Raw genomic sequence first — 22,023 nt, 5'->3', positions numbered from 1 at the left:
GGGAGTACTTGAATTCGAGATACCTTGGCTAGATCTCGCGAGACTGAGATTATCGATTCGGTACCTCCGTCGTTCCCAGGTGGCAAGTATACGAGCAGACTCCTATCTACTTTATGGCAAACCACACTTATTTACGGTATACACATTTAAATATTTATAATAAGCCGATGAATTTCACGCAACAATTAATACAATAATTTCTTTAGCTTATATGTATTCTTTCGCTCTTAATTTTAATGACAATTTTCTGAATGAATTTGGACTTGTTTTTTTTTGCTCGTTAAATAAAATACTTAATTTATAAAATAAATTGTTTTAAAAGAATAGAGCCAGTAGAAAATATCATCTTGTTTGATTTTTCTTTCAAAGAGTTTATAATTTAAATATCTTTAATGCATTAAAGTCGATCATTTTTTTCTTTAAATGTTAAAATATCTAAATTATTGCAATTAAAAATAACCATTATCAAACATCTTTAATATTTTATCGCGCTCTTTTTTTCTACATTTAACGATCTAAATCACCACGGGGGTTAATCGAGAATGCCGTTTATCGAGAAACATCCCCCTGAAAAAAATATTAGCTCTCTTAAGAATAATGAAATAATTCAATTTTGATAGCGACGAGTCAGTCCGCCATCAAATGCTCGCCACAGATGATGAGGGAACGAAGCAAGAGAGAAAGAGAAAGGGTGGTGATAAACGAAGCGAGATACATATATATATATATAAAAGAGGTTGAGCAGTATGGACGGGGTTGTAGGCAAGCGAGAAGCGAATGTGTCGGGAGTTTGAAGCCCTTAATTGCTTTTTAAAACTTTCAAGTTCGAGTTCGGGCTTTTCCCGGCCAGGGTGGTTCGCCACCCTCCGAGTCGCACCCTTTGCATTCTACTTAGGAATGTTCAATATTAGTTTTCCCTATCGGAGTTGTGTGCGAACGCGCGTTCGGCCAAGACGACAGGCGGACAAGACGGATGCCGGAGCGGAAGGGATAAGAGGAAAAACGGAGACGCGGCGTCGATAACCGGCTGTCGGGTTTTACTACTTCAGGCAATTAACGTTGCCCTCGGCAAAAGCTACTCACGAGTATCGGTTTGTCTATCCCACGGGCGTTCAGACTCGTCTTCTTCTTTTGGCGAGAAGCAAAGTGCTCGCTGGTCAAAGTTTCGCAATGCTCTTATCTTTTGATTCCCCCTCCCTCTTTTTTTACCGGAAGAAAGATACTTCCGGCACGTTCCAAAGTTACTCCAAAGAAAGCGAAGTTGCTTTCGCCGCGTCAAAGTGGAACGATTGTCGTCGGTGTTGACTTCTGAATTGTTTCTATAAGGAAGGAGATAGCGATTGTTTACGTTCACAATTAGACTCTGTTACGCGCGATGAAACAAATTATCTAAAAATTATTTTACAATTTTAAGAAATTAATATATATATACAGGGTGACCCATTTTAACTTAGGCAGCCAAATAACTCGAAAAATAAGCACACTACGAAAAAATGTTTAGAATCAAAATTTTGTCATTTCGAGGGGGACGTACAATGACGTTAAAATGAGCCCCCCCACCCCTTCCCCTGGGCGGTGAGGGGGAGCAAGTTTGAAATCTTAAATGGGAACCCCTATTTTTTATTGCATATTCGGAATCTTTGGCTAAAAACACATACAATTTGTCTGAAACATTTTTCTCGATTCATGATAGATGGCGCTGTAATCGACGAAATTCAATTTCTTCGATTTCTCTTACTGAGAACCCATGCTTACGATTCTGCAATAAATTAACAATAAAAATACCACGTTTTCATTGTTAATACTCGAAATTAGTCTTAAAACAAACTTCTCATTATTTTTTATTACTCATTAATTACTTCTCAAGAAACTGCTTTTAGCGTAACCTGCCCTTTAGGCAACTTGAATGGTGCAAAGTACCGAGACATTTTGGACTTTCCATCTGATGGAGTTCCTCTAAGTATCCCTCCAAAATTTTGTCCATTTAGTGCCAAAGTCACAAGTGTTTATGTATTTTTTTAACATTTGTACTCTGATAAAATTCTGGTAAAATGGCAAATTATACGCCTACAGAAGTAGTCGATATTCTTATACGACCTTGCCTTCACTGGCTGGATCACCACACGACCTTGCCTTCACTGGCTGGGTTACCACACGTTCAAGCACCCCGAATTGTGAGAGGCGAGGGGACTCACGTTAATCAAGCACCCCGAAGGGAACAGAAAACTGCTACGTCCACGACGTTGTTCCTGGGTTACGCTAAAAGCAGTTTCTTGAGAAGTAATTAATGAGTAATAAAAAATAATGAGAAGTTTGTTTTAAGACTAATTTCGAGTATTAACAATGAAAACGTGGTATTTTTATTGTTAATTTATTGCAGAATCGTAAGCATGGGTTCTCAGTAAGAGAAATCGAAGAAATTGAATTTCGTCGATTACAGCGCCATCTATCATGAATCGAGAAAAATGTTTCAGACAAATTGTATGTGTTTTTAGCCAAAGATTCCGAATATGCAATAAAAAATAGGGGTTCCCATTTAAGATTTTAAACTTGCCCCCCCTCACCGCCCAGGGGAAGGGGTGGGGGGGCTCATTTTAACGTCATTGTACGTCCCCCTCGAAATGACAAAATTTTGATTCTAAACATTTTTTCGTAGTGTGCTTATTTTTCGAGTTATTTGGCTGCCTAAGTTAAAATGGGTCATCCTGTATATATATATATATATATATATATATATATATATATAAATTCGAATGCAAGATAATCACACAAAGCATTCTTATTCGAATGATTTTTATTTAAATATTATTATAATTTTTATATATCGACACCGAAAAATTCTGCGATAAATCCGCAATATCATTATTTTTAATTTTTGACAACAATCCCGAACCGCTTCTCGAATATATTCATTATGAAAGAGCCATCTTTCACCCAAGTCTTGCTTTTGCGAGCCCTTTTTCCTTCGACTTACCACTCGTAGTAAAGATTCGAAAGTGGGGGCAACGGACGATATCGAGCTTCCAAAACGGGATTTTCCGAGGAAGGAAGAGCGCGTCATTTGCTCACATAGCAAGTGATATCTCTTAACCCAGAAATTGGGATACGCCCCTTAAATTCAACGACTGCCGCGCGACGTTAGCCGTGAGATACGATTTCTGGTGTAATACCGAAGTGGAAGAACAGAGTGGGAAAGTTCGAAGAGGAGAAAAGAGAGAAGTGGCTTTTCAATTTCGGAGGATAGACCAGTTCGCGTGCTCGACGAGGGTACTGAATGATTCCCATTCGTTATCCCTTTATTGCAACTCTTTTAGTAACATCAATATCGCATTGACCTTTAGATTCCAAATGGAGATCGTTAACCTTTAATTCTGATAAGTTTAATCTAAAATAAATGAAAAAAAAAATTACGTTTTGTGGCTGCCAGAGACGCATCTAAATAATCGTCAAATTCTGAAATTCTATTATTCATAAAGTGTAACATAGTTCTCTTTTGTCGTCGTTCAATTAATTATTTTACGTAACGTCAAGATTAGATAGAACTCGTTTCATAGTCTAAAGACAAAAGTCTGCAACAACAATAACCTTACTTGCTTCGTGTAATAGAGTGAACTCGATTAATCGCCATTATAGAACCATGCTCCCCCTTTGATCAACCCCCTCCGCTTGCCACTTCCTCCATCCCTTCTCTTTCTCTTCGCACTCAACTTTGGGATTCTATGGAGTACGTGGCCCAGATCTTTTATGCTAGGGTTTCCAAGGGAACTCGGGCGCCATTTGCTCACATCGCGGCTGACATCCTTAACTTGCGAAATGGGATCTTCTGCCTCTCCTTTCCTCTCACCTTGCCCCTCTCTTCTTTAACCCAACGACTATTGGAACGGATAATTGCGAGCTACGACTGCTCTTAAACGTAGATACGCAGACGGAAGGAAAGGACATCGGTGTGCAAAACGAACAAGCGGAAGAGATTTACGGCTCGTGAGAACAATAAACAACAAAGTTGCTCCGCGAAAGAAACGCTGCTTGAGTTAGCAGAGGATGTCTTCGAATCTCAAATCCGTTCCGTTTGTCTTCTTGCTTACATCTTGTCCTGCAAAGTTACCTAGCCTATCTTTGTCAAACACAAGATTCGTCGTTTTATATCTCATCCATATATCTTTCCGAGGATACTTTTTATGGAAATATATATATCTCCGAGTTAAAATCTTTATAGCAAACGGTTACAATTCTCGTCTGTTAAAATTTAAATCTTTTTATCGTAAAAAAGTAAAACTTTCGGAGCATTATTCACGTAATTTAATGAGAATGCTAAACTGATAACGACTAAAGATTTTGTAATTCTATTATGATATTATCCGAAATTTCTGTGAATTCTTATAAATCACGTCTTCTCATTTTGCATAACTTGTTATGATTTTATTACATGTTTTGCGCACACTCACATACACATACACACACTTTCTTTATTATGTTGTAATTTCTTGCCTCTAATGAATATCTCTAATAAATATTCTCATGCTGATTAACGCATCCTCATATTTTACATGGATTATATCCTAGCTTAATGATCTCTACAAGCGTCAACATCGTTTCCTATTTTCGGGAGAACTTTTTCTTCGCATCATCCTTTTCTTGTCGATTTACTTAAGGATGCAGCAAGTTAGGCGGATCTTTTAAATCGGGATTTCTGAGATCGAACGCGTGGCTTACTCGAATCGAGAATGGTAGCATCCTTTGAATTCGATGATCAAGAATATTCACGAGCTACTATTTTTCCCGAAACTCTTGCATAAGAATGTATCAGAATCGATCGAAAAGAGAGGATATTTGTTATAAGAGATAAAATTCTTAGCGAATAGTTTAACGAAAAAATGTAATATAGCTAAATTAATGGTAATATTTTACAAACGATCACGAAATAAATTTAAATTGTTAAATTTTAAATTAGGAATTTAATTAAAGCTCTCTCTCTCTCTCTCTCTCTCTCTCTCTCTTTTTCTCTAATAAAGAGATTTTGAACGAAATCAGAAAAATTAAATCGATTAAAATAATTATTGTATTTGCACCGTTAAAAATTATGATGTTTAATATTGTGGAAAATGAAATATGAAGTTGTCAGAACCGTCAGGATGAAATATGAAATATCAGAAGAATATCAGAACTTGCTGAATTAATTACAAACTTTGTATGCGAAGAAAACACAGAGACAGACAGAGAAAGCGGAAGAGGTGCATTTATTATCATTTTGACAGGCTCAGGAAGAAATATAGCGATAAGAGTTTTTAATGATTCAACAGAAATTTAATTTAATTACCATATACACGTTTGTTTCTTCGCGAAAATTTGATAGCAGTTTCTTTCATTGTTTTATTTCTCGATATTATGCATCTGGATAGATAAACCATAAATTTTTCGAGATTTTAAATAAAGTTTATATGAAATTTGTTGTTTCGCAATTTGCGAAGTTTTTATCTTTAATATATTAAAATTGATAAGCTTTCACACATACTTATGTAAAAGACTTTTGAGAAGAAAATCTGCACCGCAGTTGGAGGAAGGAGGACAACGAAAATGTATAATGTAGTCAGAGGACGTCTCTAAAATCGATCGAAGATGAATCGCGTGATTCTCGCCCCTCCTTCCTTCTAACGCGATGCCTATTTCCTCTAATCGATTTTCCATCTTGGCTCCAAGGATCTTTCGATCTGGGTCGGATCTGGGTCGCTACGTCGTACTTATTCCCCGCTTTCCCTTCATTCAAACGAAGACGGGCGCCCGGTTGTCTGAGAACTGAGACAATCGTAGGTGCGCCGCCGATGATTGTACGCGGTGGAATTAACGGACAATGTGGGGTCTTTCCCCCTCGAGGAGGGGAACGCTTGGCGATTATCGAAGAACGCGAATGGGTAACACGTGAGCGGCTTGCAAATTCGCATGCCGATTGCGCGAGACTTCTGTGATTCCGCCGACGATTTTTTTCTTCACGCCGAGACGTGTCTGGAGTGGGCAAAGCGCGCTCTTAATCTAAATCTTTGATATGTTAGTGGCGGTAAGAACAAGAATTGATAACGATCGAGAACACGAATGTGGGGTGAATGCGAATACTCGGGGTATTAATATTCTCGGAGTAATATTTCGTAATGCGATTCAAGCAAATCTTTTTGTCATAAATGTCTTAATATGTTTCACATATTTAATAAGTAAAGTAGATATATATGTTTATTATACATATATTCTGGCAATCTTTTTTTATTATTCTATTGATGAGAATCCAATTAATGATTTTTTTCTTCTCTATACATCGTACTTGAAAAATGCACCGTTTGATCTTGCGTACAAATTAAAATCAAACAATATGTGTATGTGTTAATAAACTAAAAGAATATTCATTTTTCACATTTTTCTCTTATTTATATATTTTACATTTAATTTCTTCTTTATTTTTCATATACATGTTTTATTCTGTTAAAGTGAGATCGATGAAAGATTAAAAATAATAGTCAATAATCCATCGTTACTTGCAAATATTAATGCTGTGTGACAATGAGTACATATTATATTAACATAAGCACAAAAATAGTTCTGATTAACAAACTCGTAAATCCGGTTATACCACATTTATTTATTTCTATTTACGCAACTCGAATAGCGTTAATGAGTGACATTTTTTGGAATGAATCGGTTAACGAAGCCCGCGTGCGCGGGCTAGTTTCTCAATCAGATGCGATTGTCCCGAGATGTGTAAGTGGCTCGTTCGCGTGCAAAAGCAACCCCAAGTTTGGCGCGGTTGGACACGTGTACGTTTCGCGGCCAACCGCGACAAGCGGACACCGAGGGACATTGTCGCTTGTATTGGGTATATCGCGCGGTCACCCTCGGCGGTCGCCTTTCTTTTAGGGGTGAATTAAATCGCGTATGCAGGATGGCCGCAGGACGGCCGCAGATCATTGACGCGCGTCACGCCGGGGCTGATTCCCTACGCGAATTTAAGGGCGCTGAAAGCTTAGGCTATCTTGGATTATATAAAAAGTAGACAAATCTCTGGACTTTTAACTGCGAAGTTATTAAAAATTGTAATATAGAAAACGAGGAAAAAATACCGTATAAATATATATCATCGCTTTAACCAATGTATTAGTATATAAAAATTCTATCTTTATTAAAAAAAAATGTTAACTTTGTCGAAACTTAGAACTTATTAACGAGAAAAATCGATACACGTATATTTGTCTGAAATTTTTAAACATGGCTCGCAACGTAGCTTGTCTAGGACAATTTTCGATCGTAAATTTTACGAGAGGTTTGATTAAAAGACGCAGCCGAGCGCGCAATCTTCGGCAGAGGAGCCCGTTTATTCGCGTCGTACGGGGCATCTGCCTCCTTTCCGGAAGCAACAATTTTTATGGCGAGTTGGATATATAAAGGGCAAGCTCTTTGTAGCCTCGTTTCTCTATCAATATTTTTCGACAGCAAAAAGCGTAGAACGAAAGCTGTTCTTGACTTCGGGCCATCCTTTGTGTTTCAGAACGACACGATGCAAGTGGTTTGGCAATATCATGTCGAGGAGCCGGTATCAGCTGCCGGGGTCTTGCCCGATCACGGCGCAGTACGAGGCTCGAGACCATTGTATCTAGTACAGAGGGACACGCAGCCTAGACGAAGCTCGCGTAATCAGGACATGGAGCCGCCGCTGAAGATCTGGGACATTTTGAACAAACAGGTGGATCGCAAAGTTTTAATTTCCTTTAATTTTTTTTTTAATTTTCATACATTTATGTAAAACGAGCGTCTACTGTGAAACATAAAAATTAACATTCCATACGATAAATGCAATAAAGAGGTTTCGTCGAGATAAATGCGTAACGAACTAGCTGAAGAAGGAAATATTTCGTTTCGTTCTTGACATAATTAAAAAAGGAAATGAGAAAGAGGAAGAGAGGAGAGAGAAAGAGAAAGAGAGCAGTTGGTGTGCATATTGCATTTATTACGATTCGCGTTATTACGACGGTACGTGACAAGAAACAAGAACAAAGTTAATATTCATCCCGACCGCGGAGAAATTCGCGAGCGCGAACAAAGACGATTAAAGAGTTTTAATTAGAGTTCACGAAAGTGGATCTGCCATTGGCGTTGTGATATTGGACTCGATTCACACGAAGGAGGAAGCTTCAAACCGGGTTCCGTGAAAGTATTTAAGATCCAAAGAAACCAAACTTACTTTATTCAGGCTTTTCTGAGAAATCATCAACACTAATCATCGACGCTACAACTCTCTCGTTATTAACTCAACATTAATTTTAACTCAAGAATATATAATTTTATGCTAAAGACTTGCACAGAAACTGCAAAAAGAAAGAAGACTCAGAGAAACTTCAATTCAAAAAAATACTTGGTAGAGATAATCGATATAAAAATTATATAGCGTTTAATTTTTTATACAATTAGGTGGTTAATTGCAAGTTATTTTTTCGGAGTTAAACTTCAAGTCGAGAAAGTCGAAAATTTTTACAAATATAATAAAGATTGATTCCGCGCTATCGACATCGTTTTGATATCGCCAGGGGCGTGGCAGATTATTCATTTATCCGCGAATCCGAGACGCGAACGAGCTTTTTTTTTTTTTTTCAAAACTCATCGTACGGTACTGTTTTCGTCACTCGCGTAGACACGCGTATATCCTGTACACGAGATGAATGTTCGAACGCGTTTAGCGTGTTCGGCATGCACATTTCGTACTGAATTTTTATCGGACGTGCGGAGCCGTTGTTGGAGAGAGAAGGCAAGGAAGAGAGACGACATTGTGCGCCGAATTTATGGCGGCATAAATCTTAACCGGGTTACATCCGGCAAAAACTATTCGTTCATTAGCGTCGCCGGGTCGTAGATTACGAGGTCGGCGCGCTATCGTTGGGAATCGGACAATGCTAATTCCACCGTCTGCCCTAGTGCTGTTTATAGTTTATATCGAGACCGGAATCGGGCCACGCTCGCGACTCGTATTCCGCTCGTTGGCCCGCGAAAAAGTGCAAAATCATTCGCCGAACGTTGATAAACGAGCCGGAAATGTCAGTCTTGTAATATCATTTGAGACAAGCATTCGCTTCGAATGTATTTGTTCCAAACTCGGATATATATATATATATATATATATATATATATATTCAGTTTGTCGAATTTCGCCATTTTTCGCGGGGTTCTTGTAACTGTTCGTATTACAAGAAATTTGTTACAATCATTGTAGCAGAATAATCGAGATAGCAGCAAGTCGGTTCTTTCTACCTATACTTTTTACGTTGGCTTTTTGGCTTTTCTTCTTCTTTCCCTCTTTAAAGTAACAGGGTACGTTTGTTTTGCTTTATTTAAATGCGGGATGCAAAGAGATAGGAAAATTATTTAGAGCATTTTAAAAATAAATATGAAAAAGTATCGATATCTTTTAGAGTATCGTTTCAGGCTATCGCTTTATATTTCTGTATTTCGACCTGCGCGAAGGAAGTTCTTTCTTAACTTGGTACACGAAAGTTGCCGAGCGGTCGAATAACTTTTGTATTGCGTCGCGATGAATATGAATAGAATAGTTATAAAGAAGACGAGACTGGGATGAGAGGAACGGGTTTACGTTGCGCCATTCTCTTCGGATTCTGCAATACTCTGCCATTTGTTAAAAATTGCTTCCGGTGTTTTATTAATTTTTACATTCTTGCTATATAAATATATAACGAGATTTATAAATGCTACCATGCTTCTTTCATGCCTTTTATTTAAATATATCTTTAAAAATTCATTTTATTAAACTTAGATTTAAAAGAATCCCGCAGCTATGCAAAATTGTGACGATTAATTTACTATTGAAAATTATTGCAACCTTTTTATATGCATGCCATTTTGCGAATTTTAATGAATCGGAAGAAATTGTCCCGGAGCTTAGAGAAGTCGGAAATGCGTTTGCGGCATCTCTAAAAATCCCTCTATCGCCCGCGGCCATCAGTCAAGCGTGCTCGACCGCAAAACAATAAACGCGCTCGTCCTTCCCGGTAATCTCGACATGGATAATTTCGCGTCAGGGCGTGGGAGAATTCGACGGCATGGCTCAAGCGCTTAGGGCAGGAATCGGTCGTAGGAAGGGATGCGCGAAAAAGAGAATCGTAATTTTCTCGAACACTGTACGGGTCGCCCTTACACCCTTACGCCCCGCGGCGAGCAGTTTGAAACGACCCACCCGTCTCCCTTTCGCTTTCCCTTGCTTCTTCGTATTACGAAGGTATGTACATCGCAACAACGAAGCTGTAGCACGGTTCCATTGATGCACGAAAATCCGTGAATAATTCGGCAGACTATGAATCTGACTTGTAAATGGGAGATATACATGTGAGACGAGTAGCGCGACTAATGCCGTAACGCGTGTAATTCTGTCACAGAACAAGAAGCATAATTGATCAAAAGCGTACAAAGTTGCAAATTCTAAAAAATAATATTTGATAACACTATCACGTTTATTACTGAATAAATGAATAAATTGTGCACACTATTTATTACATAATATAATATTTATAAAGTAATATTATAATACAATATTTATAAAGCAATATATACAATATTGTATCGTGCTAAAATTTAGAACAATTTTGTAATTAAGAAATATTTAATATAATATTTTCAACATTTCGTCGACTATATATATATATCTCGATTCTGTATCGAAACACTCGAGATACAATGATGTATAATAAAGTCGACTATAGCTAAGAGATGCTTGGGATATAGCAAAGGACCGTTTTGAAATCGCGCAAAATGAGTTGGCGCGTACAATATGGCTTATGTATTGAGCGGAACATCTAAAAGAAGCAATGCAACTAACGCCGGTAGATGCAGTTCTTATTCCGTTATACGTGCCGAAAAAACTCGCAAGGCGTTCGTGCACACAATGCAGCCGGCCGTGCATGAGAACTGGCGCAAAATAGTCGCGTGGCGTGGAAAGCGCCGCTTTGAGACAGAGCGAAATGGGCTCGTATATCATAAAAGCAACTTGCAACCTTGTTACGTAAGTCGCACGCGGCGTTGGAAAATATGGTAATGAATTTCTCGTATATATTTGCGTTTAATTGTTCTTACCTTGTTGTAACAAACCATTAAACTAGTGTGTATGCGTTAAGTAGCCAAGTTTCTCGAATTTTCCTCTCTACTTCTTGTGCTACTCGTTTCAGCAAGGCAACTTTTTGTACTCTTATAAAGTGGCAATTATTTTCAAGATATGGTATATAATGCCCGTTCTCAAAGGAGAGCTTTGGCGATATGATATCGTAGCATTCTGTGAGATAAAAATATTTCGGATGAGTTGTTTAATGTTTGACGTTTGATTGCGATGACGACCACAAGATTATCGTAGAATCACTATTAATAGTAAAATATCGCGACTAAAAATAGCACAGAGAATTATTACATTATTAATCTTTTACAGATATATTTGTTTATAAAAAAAAAGCCAATTTTTAATTAAAAGCTCTACAGTAATTTTTTGATTAATTTATATAGTATTTATGTTGCAAAAACTTCAATCTTTTTTAATGAAAATGATATGTATGTGTCGATATTTTTATAATGTAAAGTATGTATATATATATATATATATATATATATATATATATATATATATATATTTGCGTGCTTTTATATTTTTGCTTGTGCTATATTATCAATCTTTTACATTTAATTTTTTTAATGTATTTTAAAACACATGTATTTTCGCTCATACGTATATTTGTTAATTATTTTTCTTTCGGATATATGGAGTATTGATATTTCCTCGTGATTTCAATATCTGAACTATCAATTGTTTCAATGTAGTAGCTCTATCCGTTAATTTCGTGTGGAATTATACTCGCTTAACGAAGTACCATTCGAATTGCTGTGCAGGTTCGTTTACCCATGGGGCAAGATATGCTGCTCTGGTGCCGTGTCCTGAGGATGCCGAGCATTAATCACAAACACCACGTCGTGAAGGTGAGTTCTCTCCTCCAGGTATATAACCCGTTTACGGTAGCTCGCGCGCGCCCGCCGCTCTCCGACTTGATTAAAGCGAAGGTGGATGCTCTTGTAATGCCGAAGAAACTGCACGTCGAGTTTGCCGACTTGCCCCTCTCATCTCCCTTCCACCCATCTTCCCTTCCTCATACGGGAGATATTCTTCTGCCTCGCGTGTTTTCGCATCTCGAGATGCCTCGTCAACTAGCCGTCCGATAAATATGCCGCGCAAAATGATAATCTAGAGATTATACGATATTTTACATCAGGTGATTAATCATAGCCGGGACGATGGTTTCCTTTTTTTAAAAAACGCTCCGACATACTAGAAGGAAGACTTATTTCAATTCGCAATTTCCTATTTTCCTTAATGAAGATTTTTAAATAATATTTTAAAGATGTTACTATAATCTTAAATATTAATAAAATATTTTTTTATATAATTATATATACATATATATATTATTTTTTTAACAGAATAAAAGAGAGGGAGAGAGAGAGAGAGAGAGAGTAAAGAGAGTGTTCTACATATATATGTATAAATTAATTAGAAATTTGAATTATTTCAAGTGTTGTAATTAATTACAAGCGTTTTTAAAATATTTGTACATGAATCTTTTATTACAGGCGTGAAAAAAATATTTAAAAAAAAACATTGGCATGCTTTATTATCCGTTCTGATAAGAAAAAGAGCCTTCGATTCGCGAGTACGATTATCGAGCACGATCGATTAATTCGGCTATGAAATTTCATCGTAAATGTACGACTGGGCGGATCTGTTGGATGGCAGGATCAATGCGGTAGGTGAGATCGTTTGACCGTTTCGGCCGCCAATTTCGCCATCAGCGCGATGACAGATCGATGCACGAGATGTCATCGATAAATGCAACAGTGATAAAGCAGTCGATCGTAAACCTCGTATTACTACTGCGTATCGGTTCACGTCGATGGTAATACGTTCCATTTCGACGCGGACGCGTGCGATTCTCCAAATTATATGTTAAAAATAGAAGTCGGGCCGCGGTAACAAAAGCAAATAGTAAAACGCTAATTCGTGTTTCTGCGAGTTTAATATGACACTAAGGAATATTTTATTGTCAATAGACTCGGATGCATTTCATATTAGACTAATGTTTTTTTTTTTGCGTTATTACGTTCTTCCAACGAAAATTAAGCCGAATGAAATATTGTTATATTATCAACTTTTATTATATTTTTATAATAAAAGGAATTAAAGATGTCATAGATCGATTTGATTAAAAAAATTGTGTATACAAACGCTCTTTCTTTGCTCTAAATTTTATTTCAAAATTTATTTAAATATTCTTCCATATTTTTATCTATTGTATTTAACACGAATTTTACGTCAGCAAATAATTTGGTCAACAAGTATTTCAGAGCAATTCACATTTTATGCCTCTCGAGTTATGTCCTCCCTCGCAGAACAGAATTGATAACTCAATAAAATTTCAGTCATATTCTCGAATTATTCCAATCTGATCTGTTTATCAATTAACGCAACGTAAAATTTGACGGCTGTTGGAACGAGTTAATGATTATTATCATCACTAACATGTGAAATTATTTGTAAGAAAGACTCTCCTTAGAGATAATTTAGATAATTAATATTTTCTGATTTAAAATTTATATATATTTTATTTATATATTTATATATATTAAAATATTATTATTCTTTCTTTATTCTCTTCTTAATTTTTACATCATCGTACCTCGATCCTCAACATATTCGCATTCGCATTCGGGAGTTTCCGAACAGAACTCTGAGACAATTGGCTGATATAGTTCGCACTATCTATCTATTGCCGGTCGACCGACCGACATCTGAATCTCGAACTCGATCGGACGTGACCCAACTACGCGATGCGATTGCAACTGTGTTCCTATCTCGGGTCTTTCTTAGTATCCGGCGGAGAAGGAGAATCGATTAGCGTTCCGTTTGCGATAACTCAAACGCTTAAAGCGCGAACTATCCCTTTTTTATGAAACTTTTATTGACCAATGTATTCCTAGATTAACGAGAATCGCGTATGACCATGGTATCGGCGAGTTTTTAATTTGTCGAAGGAACAAATTAAAACGCGGCACGGTTCTTCCGACATTGGAGCAAAACTAATATCGTAGCCTGATCTTTTCCAATTTTGCACCCCAACAACTTTCTTTAAAGAGAAATGACGTCTATTGAGATGCGAATCATCTTTCTCTTTCCGTCGATAATATTCTATTGAATATCGATAGTTAGTGACCGGTTAATCGATTGATGTCCGTCTAGCTTTAAATATTGAAATAGCGAATATTCGATTCTAAAATTGGATTAAATACAATATTTGTAAGTCACACAATATAATATATATATATATATATATGCATTATAAAATATTGAACTTTAAATAAAATACAAAAAATTTTATATAAAATATATTCTCTTTATTTTTCTCGCACTTGTAGTTTCTTCGATCGATTAATTTTTTTCTGTAACAAGCACATGAAGAAGCACGTGTTGTTTCGAGTTATTAAGACGTTGGAAAAACCGAAGTGCGTTCGACATTAATTCTCGTTACGAACTTGCACGTCTGTTCTGTATTTCAGTATGAACCAGTTATTCAGCCGGGAAGCCACGAATACCTGCATCACATGACCCTGTATGAGTGCCGTGGAGATCAAGCCGAATTGGAATCCGCGGCCGAAACGGGCGGGAGTGTCTGTTATGTTCCTGATAAACCCGCATTCCAGTGCAATACGATCGCGGCCACTTGGAGTCTCGGTTCTGAGGTATGTCACTTACACTGACATACGAGAAAATTTCGAGTACTTTCATTGTTGACAAATTTTGCGCGAGTAAAGCGCGTTTGTTTGCGAAATCGTGAAAATATAGAAAGCATAGATAAGAAATCCAAACATTCGAAAATTTATATTTATTGATTACGTGCTCTATAATAGATCGTAATTGAAACTCTAATTATTTATGATTATTCTATCAATAATAGAAGTATTCAATTTTTGCATCGAGATCAGTATTTATGTAGTAAATAGTAAAATGATATAATAATTAATATGATAATTGAATTAAAACCTTATTTTTTAAAAATATGTATTATGATATACATCAACGATTTTTCTCAAATTTGATGCTGCGTTTATTTTTTCGTTAGCGATTTTTGTATTATCGGAAATATCTAGTACTCTTTAACACGTAAATTCTTATATGGTATGTCGACTCTGATACGTTATCAAACATTATGCACGAGCGTACAAGACACGTTCGGAGTTTCGCGATAATTCCAAGTCCGGTGTAATGCATACTAATGTGAGAGCAGGAATACCGCAAACTTGTTTCTTCGCGGTTATCGGTAATACGAATACCATGCGAACTTGCAACCGATCGTGAGACGCGTCGGGATCTCACGTATAACGAGCAATTCAGTGACCTAATATGACGATGAGTAATATTAACAAATAATAGTTAACTAATAATAGTTGAATATTTGTCGAGATATGCGATGAATGCTATATCGAGTGCATTTATTTTTATTTTCGTTTCGCGTTCTCTTTTAATACTAACTTAATGAATATTATATTGAATATTTAATTTTTTTAAATTGTTAGAAATTAAATGTTGAAAATAAAACGTCGGGAAATAAAATTTTCACGATGAGGAGAGGGTACTCTCATTATTAATAGGCCGTATTTATAAATCTAGAAGCGTTTATTAAAGCGGCGATTACCGCTCAATTCCTCGAAGCGGGCGAATTGTTATCTCGTTCATCATCAGTATCGGAAAATTAAAATTAGCTGAGCATAATTTTCGGTACGCGCGCATCGCCGATAAGGAAACGAATTTCACGAGCGACAATTTCTGCATCGAGAGTCCGGTCGGCTGATGGATCGAGGCGTATACCGATTATGGGGTCCGGTGAAGAGTACACGTCGTCGAAGCAAGGGGCGGCGGGATCAGACCGGACCAGATCGGAGCGAGAGAACGCGCGCGGACCCCCGATCCAGAGAACCGGACGGCGACCGGTACTCGCGTTGCCGCGATCCTGTTTTTATTTACTGCCATGGCTTCTGCATATATATAATCCATCGTTTCTCTTCTCTCCCCTTTCGCCGTGCCAGGGCTTTAATTATCCGCCGGAGGCCGGATATGCGCTCAATCCGTACACGGGACCGCGCTACTACATGCTGGAGACCCACTACACGAACCCGCAGCTGGACGCCTTCATCAGCGACAGCAGTGGCCTGCGTCTCCTTTATACCGATCGGCTGCGCGGCCACGACGCCGGCATCCTCAGCATCGGCATCGACCCGAACTGGCGGCACATAATACCGCCAGGCCAACCCGAAGTGGTCTCCGAGGGCCACTGTATCGCCGAATGCACAGGCCAGACGATACCAAATAACGGCATCAACATGTTCGCCGTGATCATGCACACCCACCAACTCGGCAGGAAGGTCCGCCTGCGGCAGATCCGCAGCGGCGAGGAACTACCGCCGATTGCCGCCGATACCAACTACGATCCCAATTATCAGGAGTATCGGAGACTCCAGAGACCGGTCAAGGTGTATCCGGTAAGTACAAGTCTCAACTCAAGCGGGCATACCATATACATTAATACACGTGCGTTGATAGAAAAAAAGCTATATATATTTTCCCGTGATATTATACAGTTTAAGCTTAAGTTTATTTTAATCCTTGTGTCAAAATCCAATTTATTGGCAAACTGTTAAATTTCGTTTTATCTACGATGACGTGGGGCTAATGCAATCATAAAATATCTCCGATTAACGGGAAAGGATCGCGAAGAATCTCGGATTCTATCGATCGAAATTTTTCTTTCGGAAGTAATTCGAGATTATATCCTTAAGCGTTTCGCGAATAACTTACGTCCTTCACACAGCAGTCTTTTAATATATTCTTATTTTTCTGTTCTGTTTTTCCGCCACATTGCACGCCTTTCGCTCATGTTGCCGCGAACGTACTTTTCGCTGCATTATAACCCGTAGCACGTATCAGAAAGTTTATGAGCTTGTTACAAAGTTTATTAACGTGCAATAAGTATAAGCTTTGATCACGTAAAGTGCCGACATGCTACAGACGCAGGGCATGAACCTGAATTTAATTGTTTGAACGGACTCGAACGGCAGGGTTTAAAACGCGATTACATGTTGACGTAGAATAGAAATGTATTGTAGCAAAATTTAATTAAAAAATAACAAAATTTAATTTATAATAATAAAAAATATGTATATATACAATTTTATTATGTTAATCTCAAATAACAATTGCAATTTATCCGGATTATTAATATTTTTATGTAATGTAAAATTTTTTTCTCGGTATTAAGAATTTTTAAACTTTTAAGATTCTCTTGTCGTTTAGCGCTTGTTCACGGTTAGGCGATGTTTTTTTTTACAGGGTGATCACTTGGTCGCCGAATGCACGTACTCGTCCGAATCGCGGGGGGCCATCACACTCGGCGGCTTGGCAACGAGAGAAGAGACTTGTCTGGTGTCCGCTCTCTATTATCCTCGCATTGAGTTATCTCTCTGCTATTCTTTACCCTCGTTACCGACAGTACTGCATAGCTTAGGAATCCAGAAATTAGTACAGTAAGTTTGACATTTTCATTGACTTATAAGCATTATATTTAATAAAAATTTGTGTGGCGTGACAATTATATTTCTTCAGAGTTTAGAAGACGAAAAGATGCATATATTCTCACAACTTTGCCAAAAATATATTTTCATTAATATTTTCAATATTATTTGAATCGAGACTAATTAATTGAAGTTTATTTAAAATTTATCTCATATTGTTTTGTTTTTCTTATATTATTTTGAATTACTTCATTTATGTCTTCGTTATCTCTTAAAAATGTTGTTATAATTTCGGCTGATAAACCATTTGCGCGAAAAAGGAATATTTAATAAATGCATTAATACGTTGTACGTTGCTATCAGTTTATATGCAAACGATGACTACGCGACGTTTTGCTTTCTGATTGGTTATTAAAGACAACCGTACATTACGAAAGCACCGAGTGTCATTAACTCAACGAGTGATAGTTACGTTGCATCAAACGTGCTGTCCATCATCACGTGACATTTGCTAGATACATTCTAAATAAATTGTAACTAAAATTTCTAAAATTAATCTTCCTATTTTTAATATCAAAGATCAATAATTTTTTTATAATTACTTTTTAAATTAAAATATGTTTTTTATACCTCGGTTATATTTAAAAATACAAAAGATGGAAGAACAGAAGAATAAAGAGATTATATGTCAGAAGAGCCACGTGATAAAATATAAAACAATAAAAAGAAATTAAATAGATATAGGAAGTTAAAACTGCGCGAAATACAAAAAGGAAACAAAAATATAAAACGTAAGAGATAACAGCGATTTGACAGGACGACTTTGATTTCTGCGCAGGGGTTCTAGCCCGGTAATGATCCAGGAGCCGCAGAAATTGGCGGGTATGACGCTGGAGGAGCGACTAATCAGTTACGACTGGGAGTCGAACTTCCAGACCTTCCAGGAAGCCACCCGCGGGGGCACGTTTAAACCGCTGTGCGGCAGCAGCAAAGGCGCCTTGCCCGGCACGGACAACCTCGAGGTGCACTATCCACGCATCCTCAGGCCTTATGAGGAGGCGAGCGTGCCCTGCGCGAAGAAGCCGCTGCGGAACAAATTGTCGATGCTGCTGAGCGAGGACGACGATATCGGCGCGCCAGTCGATCCTGACAGCGACGAGTCGAACGCGGTCGAACGAGGTCAGCTGGTACGTAGCAAAGTGTCTCGCAGCAGCGATGCTGGACTCACGGCCGGTAGTTCCTGCGGACGTACAGTATCGGCAGCGGTGATCCTGGCCGCCGTTACCATCGTCGCGGGCGCCGCGTTCAGGTGAACATCGCCGCTGGTCGATCGGTCGTTCGAGTTCACTCGGATCCAGGATCGTCCTGATGATCGTTCATCGCGATCGAATTCGCGGCGGATGATTCGCGATACCGAGCAGCAGTAGCTGGAGTGCGTAAGTATAATACATGCCAATCTCAGCGACGCGTCGTAACTTAGGCTTAGATAGGTATTATCGTTCTCCGACCGAGCGCGCTCAAGAGATTCGATCGATGGGTTTTTTTTTTCTTTTTTTCTTTCGGGCCGCGGTGGTATGATTTCTCTGGCACGGCTAGCGGAATCTGCGCGTCGAATAGTTTAGAATGACGTTGAAATAATCGAGGGTGATTGAGACTTATAACAGATGTTTAATTTGAGCGTGTAAGTTTATACTGTTAAAAATTTTGTTGACGTACCACGCCGATTTACATTTGCGCGTTATCGATCGTAATTTTTCAAAATTGAAATTACATGTAACTTCTCAAGAATAAGCAGTTTATAGAAACTTGACACGTATGGTCGTGTAACGCCATGATTTCGCCAGCCTTCAATCGAGAACTTCGAATTTCTGCGAGTGGGAAAGGACAATTGCAATCACCATTCGGTGTAAATGAAACTCATATACAAACATATATCATAGAGGATGTAGTGGAAATTAACGGATCCAAATTATCTCGACATATACATAGGTGTTGAAGTAAAATTATGAGATAATTTTATATGACATCATCAAAGATATCTCGTCCAATTGATATTCGATTTTATCAGCCAGAAACGTTAACTCTTTCTTTCTTGGTTAGTATAATTAATATGATCATTTTCTCGAGGAGAAAATGTTTAAAATAAGAAATGTAGAAATAAATCTAACATAATAATTAAAAATATTTCATTTTCCGGAATATTATTTAATCGAATTAAATATTCTCTACAAAAATTTGTGATATTTGAAGATTTGACTTAAAAGGAGATTGTATTGTCATATTTTTTTTATATGTCAAGGCAAATAATTCTATAAAAGTTGTAGATATTTTTAAGAGAACATCTAATGAGAAGCATCAAATGTGAATGTACATGTATTTTTGCTGCGCATATTTAGAGAAGATTCTTTCTCTGTATTTTTATTTTTGACATTTGCACGTTTTTTTTTTTTTAAGTCGGATCTTTAATTTTTCCATCTGTAATATTTTGGTATATGAAGTGATCTTTTGGGATGAAGTTAATCAAATATTCATCCCAGCCGAAAAGCGCTCGACAGGAATGAGAGAGTTAATGATGCTGCGCTGGACGGAAACGGATGTGGATGCATAGCGTGTTAATTTCGCCCGTGGTGAAATCGAGCGCGGGAGATCGGATCTATCGTGTTCTCGTTTCGCGATTTCCGCTCGCGCGCACCGCTGTTATACAATAGAGATTTTTTTGCGATACGGTATTTCGAAATACCTAAGTAAACGCGGAAATCCCACCGATCGATGGGAAATACCTATAAATTGCCGTGGAAATTTTCTCACCTGAAATTCTCATTATTATTTACACTCGCGACATTTTCGTCTACCGTATTCGAAATTGCATGCTATCGCAGAGAATCTGTAATATCCCGCGTGCTCGCGCAGGACGATCGTAACAGGATATCTCTCGGATACAAGCGCATCGGCTATGTCATACGTTGGATTCGAAAGTGTAAGTTGCACCTCAACGGAAAGAAATATAATACGCGGATAATAACGGATAATAACGCGGGAGTTTTTTCATTCTTTATGTCAGAATACATAATAATTGAATAAAACATTCAATATACGTAAGCATTCAATATACGTTGATACGTATCAACAATCAAAAGTTCAAAAAAACTTTTCAAAAAAGTTAATCAAATTTTTATTGTATAGAAAACTCTTATATGAATCATGCTTTATGCAAAATTATTATTTTTTTATATTCATCATACATTTGCAAAGAATAAAGAAATATAATTGATTATAATCATACATTGTTAAAAGCAATTACCATTAATCAATTTTATATTTTGCGTTTTGTATAATATTGTATTAAATATTAATTTATATATTTTTTAATATCATGTGTGAGAGAGAGAGAGAGAGAACTGATAATAATCGGACAATCTCGTTCCATACGTACATGGAAAAAAATGCAGTTGCTTCAATTAAAGTCTACGTCACGGGCTGCCACAAACATACATAATTCATTCAATAATGTTTTTATTGGACTAAATATCTGGATTATTAAAACAACTATCCAGATATTTAGTCCAATAAAAACATTATTGAATGAACTATGTATGTTTGTGGCAGCCCGTGACGTAGACTTTAATTGAAGCAATAGTATTTTTTTTCCGTGTATGCAATTGCGTACATTGCTGGGAAGTATTTCATCCATTTATACTTAAATTAATTAGTACGTCCCGTGATCACACTGCCTGATAAAACTGCCATTCATTGTCGTCACCTAAGCGTGAGCCATTCCGTCATTATCGATTTCGAGATTATTGCCTGATGTAACCATATGAGTGTCTGAAAAACTCCTTTTAAGTCGCATTAAACTACATTTATATTCATCTCGATGGCTGAAGAGGGAATGATTTAACAACGTGAGCATTGAAAATGTTATTTGTCTTTTTGTCAACGTTGCCGGTCGAACGAGAGATATCTTCGCAAATTTTCGCGGTTCTGTCGACAGAGCGTAATTATTTTAAAGCTTCTTTCGATGTACTCGCGAGAGTTTAATTGTTGGCTGTTTATTTGATGATTGGGAACCGGTCGAGGCATCGCAATTCTCGCGAAAGAACGTTTCGCGGATTCTATTTTTCAGGGTACGACGTGAAGCTGAAGTTTTCAGCGCACTATTTCCCGATTTAATTTAACACATCGCAAATTCAGTTGAAATACGACAAAAAAAATCGAAGCTTTCCTATGAAGAGAAAAATGTGGAGTCAAATCTCGAGCAACGAAAAATGAGTAAATAAAACGAAATCAATACATTCATGGCAACATTTTAATTTAAAATCTCATTAACTCTTTTCTTGTAAAAAAAAAAAAGGGAGAACGAAATTCGCGAGAAGTATGCATTGT

General features: G+C 37.4%; 1 protein-coding gene across 3 annotated transcripts in view; it reads left to right on the top strand.

The window, feature by feature from the left end:
* Positions 1–21,166, top strand: part of Olf413 (DBH like monooxygenase olf413) — a 253,229-nt gene extending 232,063 nt beyond the window's left edge. For all 3 annotated transcript variants that reach the window (XM_070306135.1, XM_070306134.1, XM_070306133.1), the window contains 6 exons: positions 7,529–7,723; positions 11,917–12,003; positions 14,632–14,814; positions 16,159–16,611; positions 17,459–17,652; positions 18,479–21,166. In XM_070306135.1, coding sequence (XP_070162236.1) covers positions 7,529–7,723; positions 11,917–12,003; positions 14,632–14,814; positions 16,159–16,611; positions 17,459–17,652; positions 18,479–18,953 — 1,587 coding nt within the window. In that variant the 3' untranslated portion in view covers positions 18,954–21,166. The remainder of the gene's footprint in view (positions 1–7,528; positions 7,724–11,916; positions 12,004–14,631; positions 14,815–16,158; positions 16,612–17,458; positions 17,653–18,478) is intronic.
* Positions 21,167–22,023: the final 857 nt, after the last annotated feature.

Source organism: Polyergus mexicanus, unplaced genomic scaffold (genome assembly GCF_030449975.1).
Source record: "Polyergus mexicanus isolate NDT 795.1 unplaced genomic scaffold, iyPolMexi1.0 SCAF_13, whole genome shotgun sequence".
Taxonomy (NCBI): Eukaryota; Metazoa; Arthropoda; class Insecta; order Hymenoptera; family Formicidae; genus Polyergus; species Polyergus mexicanus.
The sequence above is the reverse complement of the archived record's forward strand: the minus strand, read 5'-3'. Positions and strand labels throughout refer to the sequence as shown.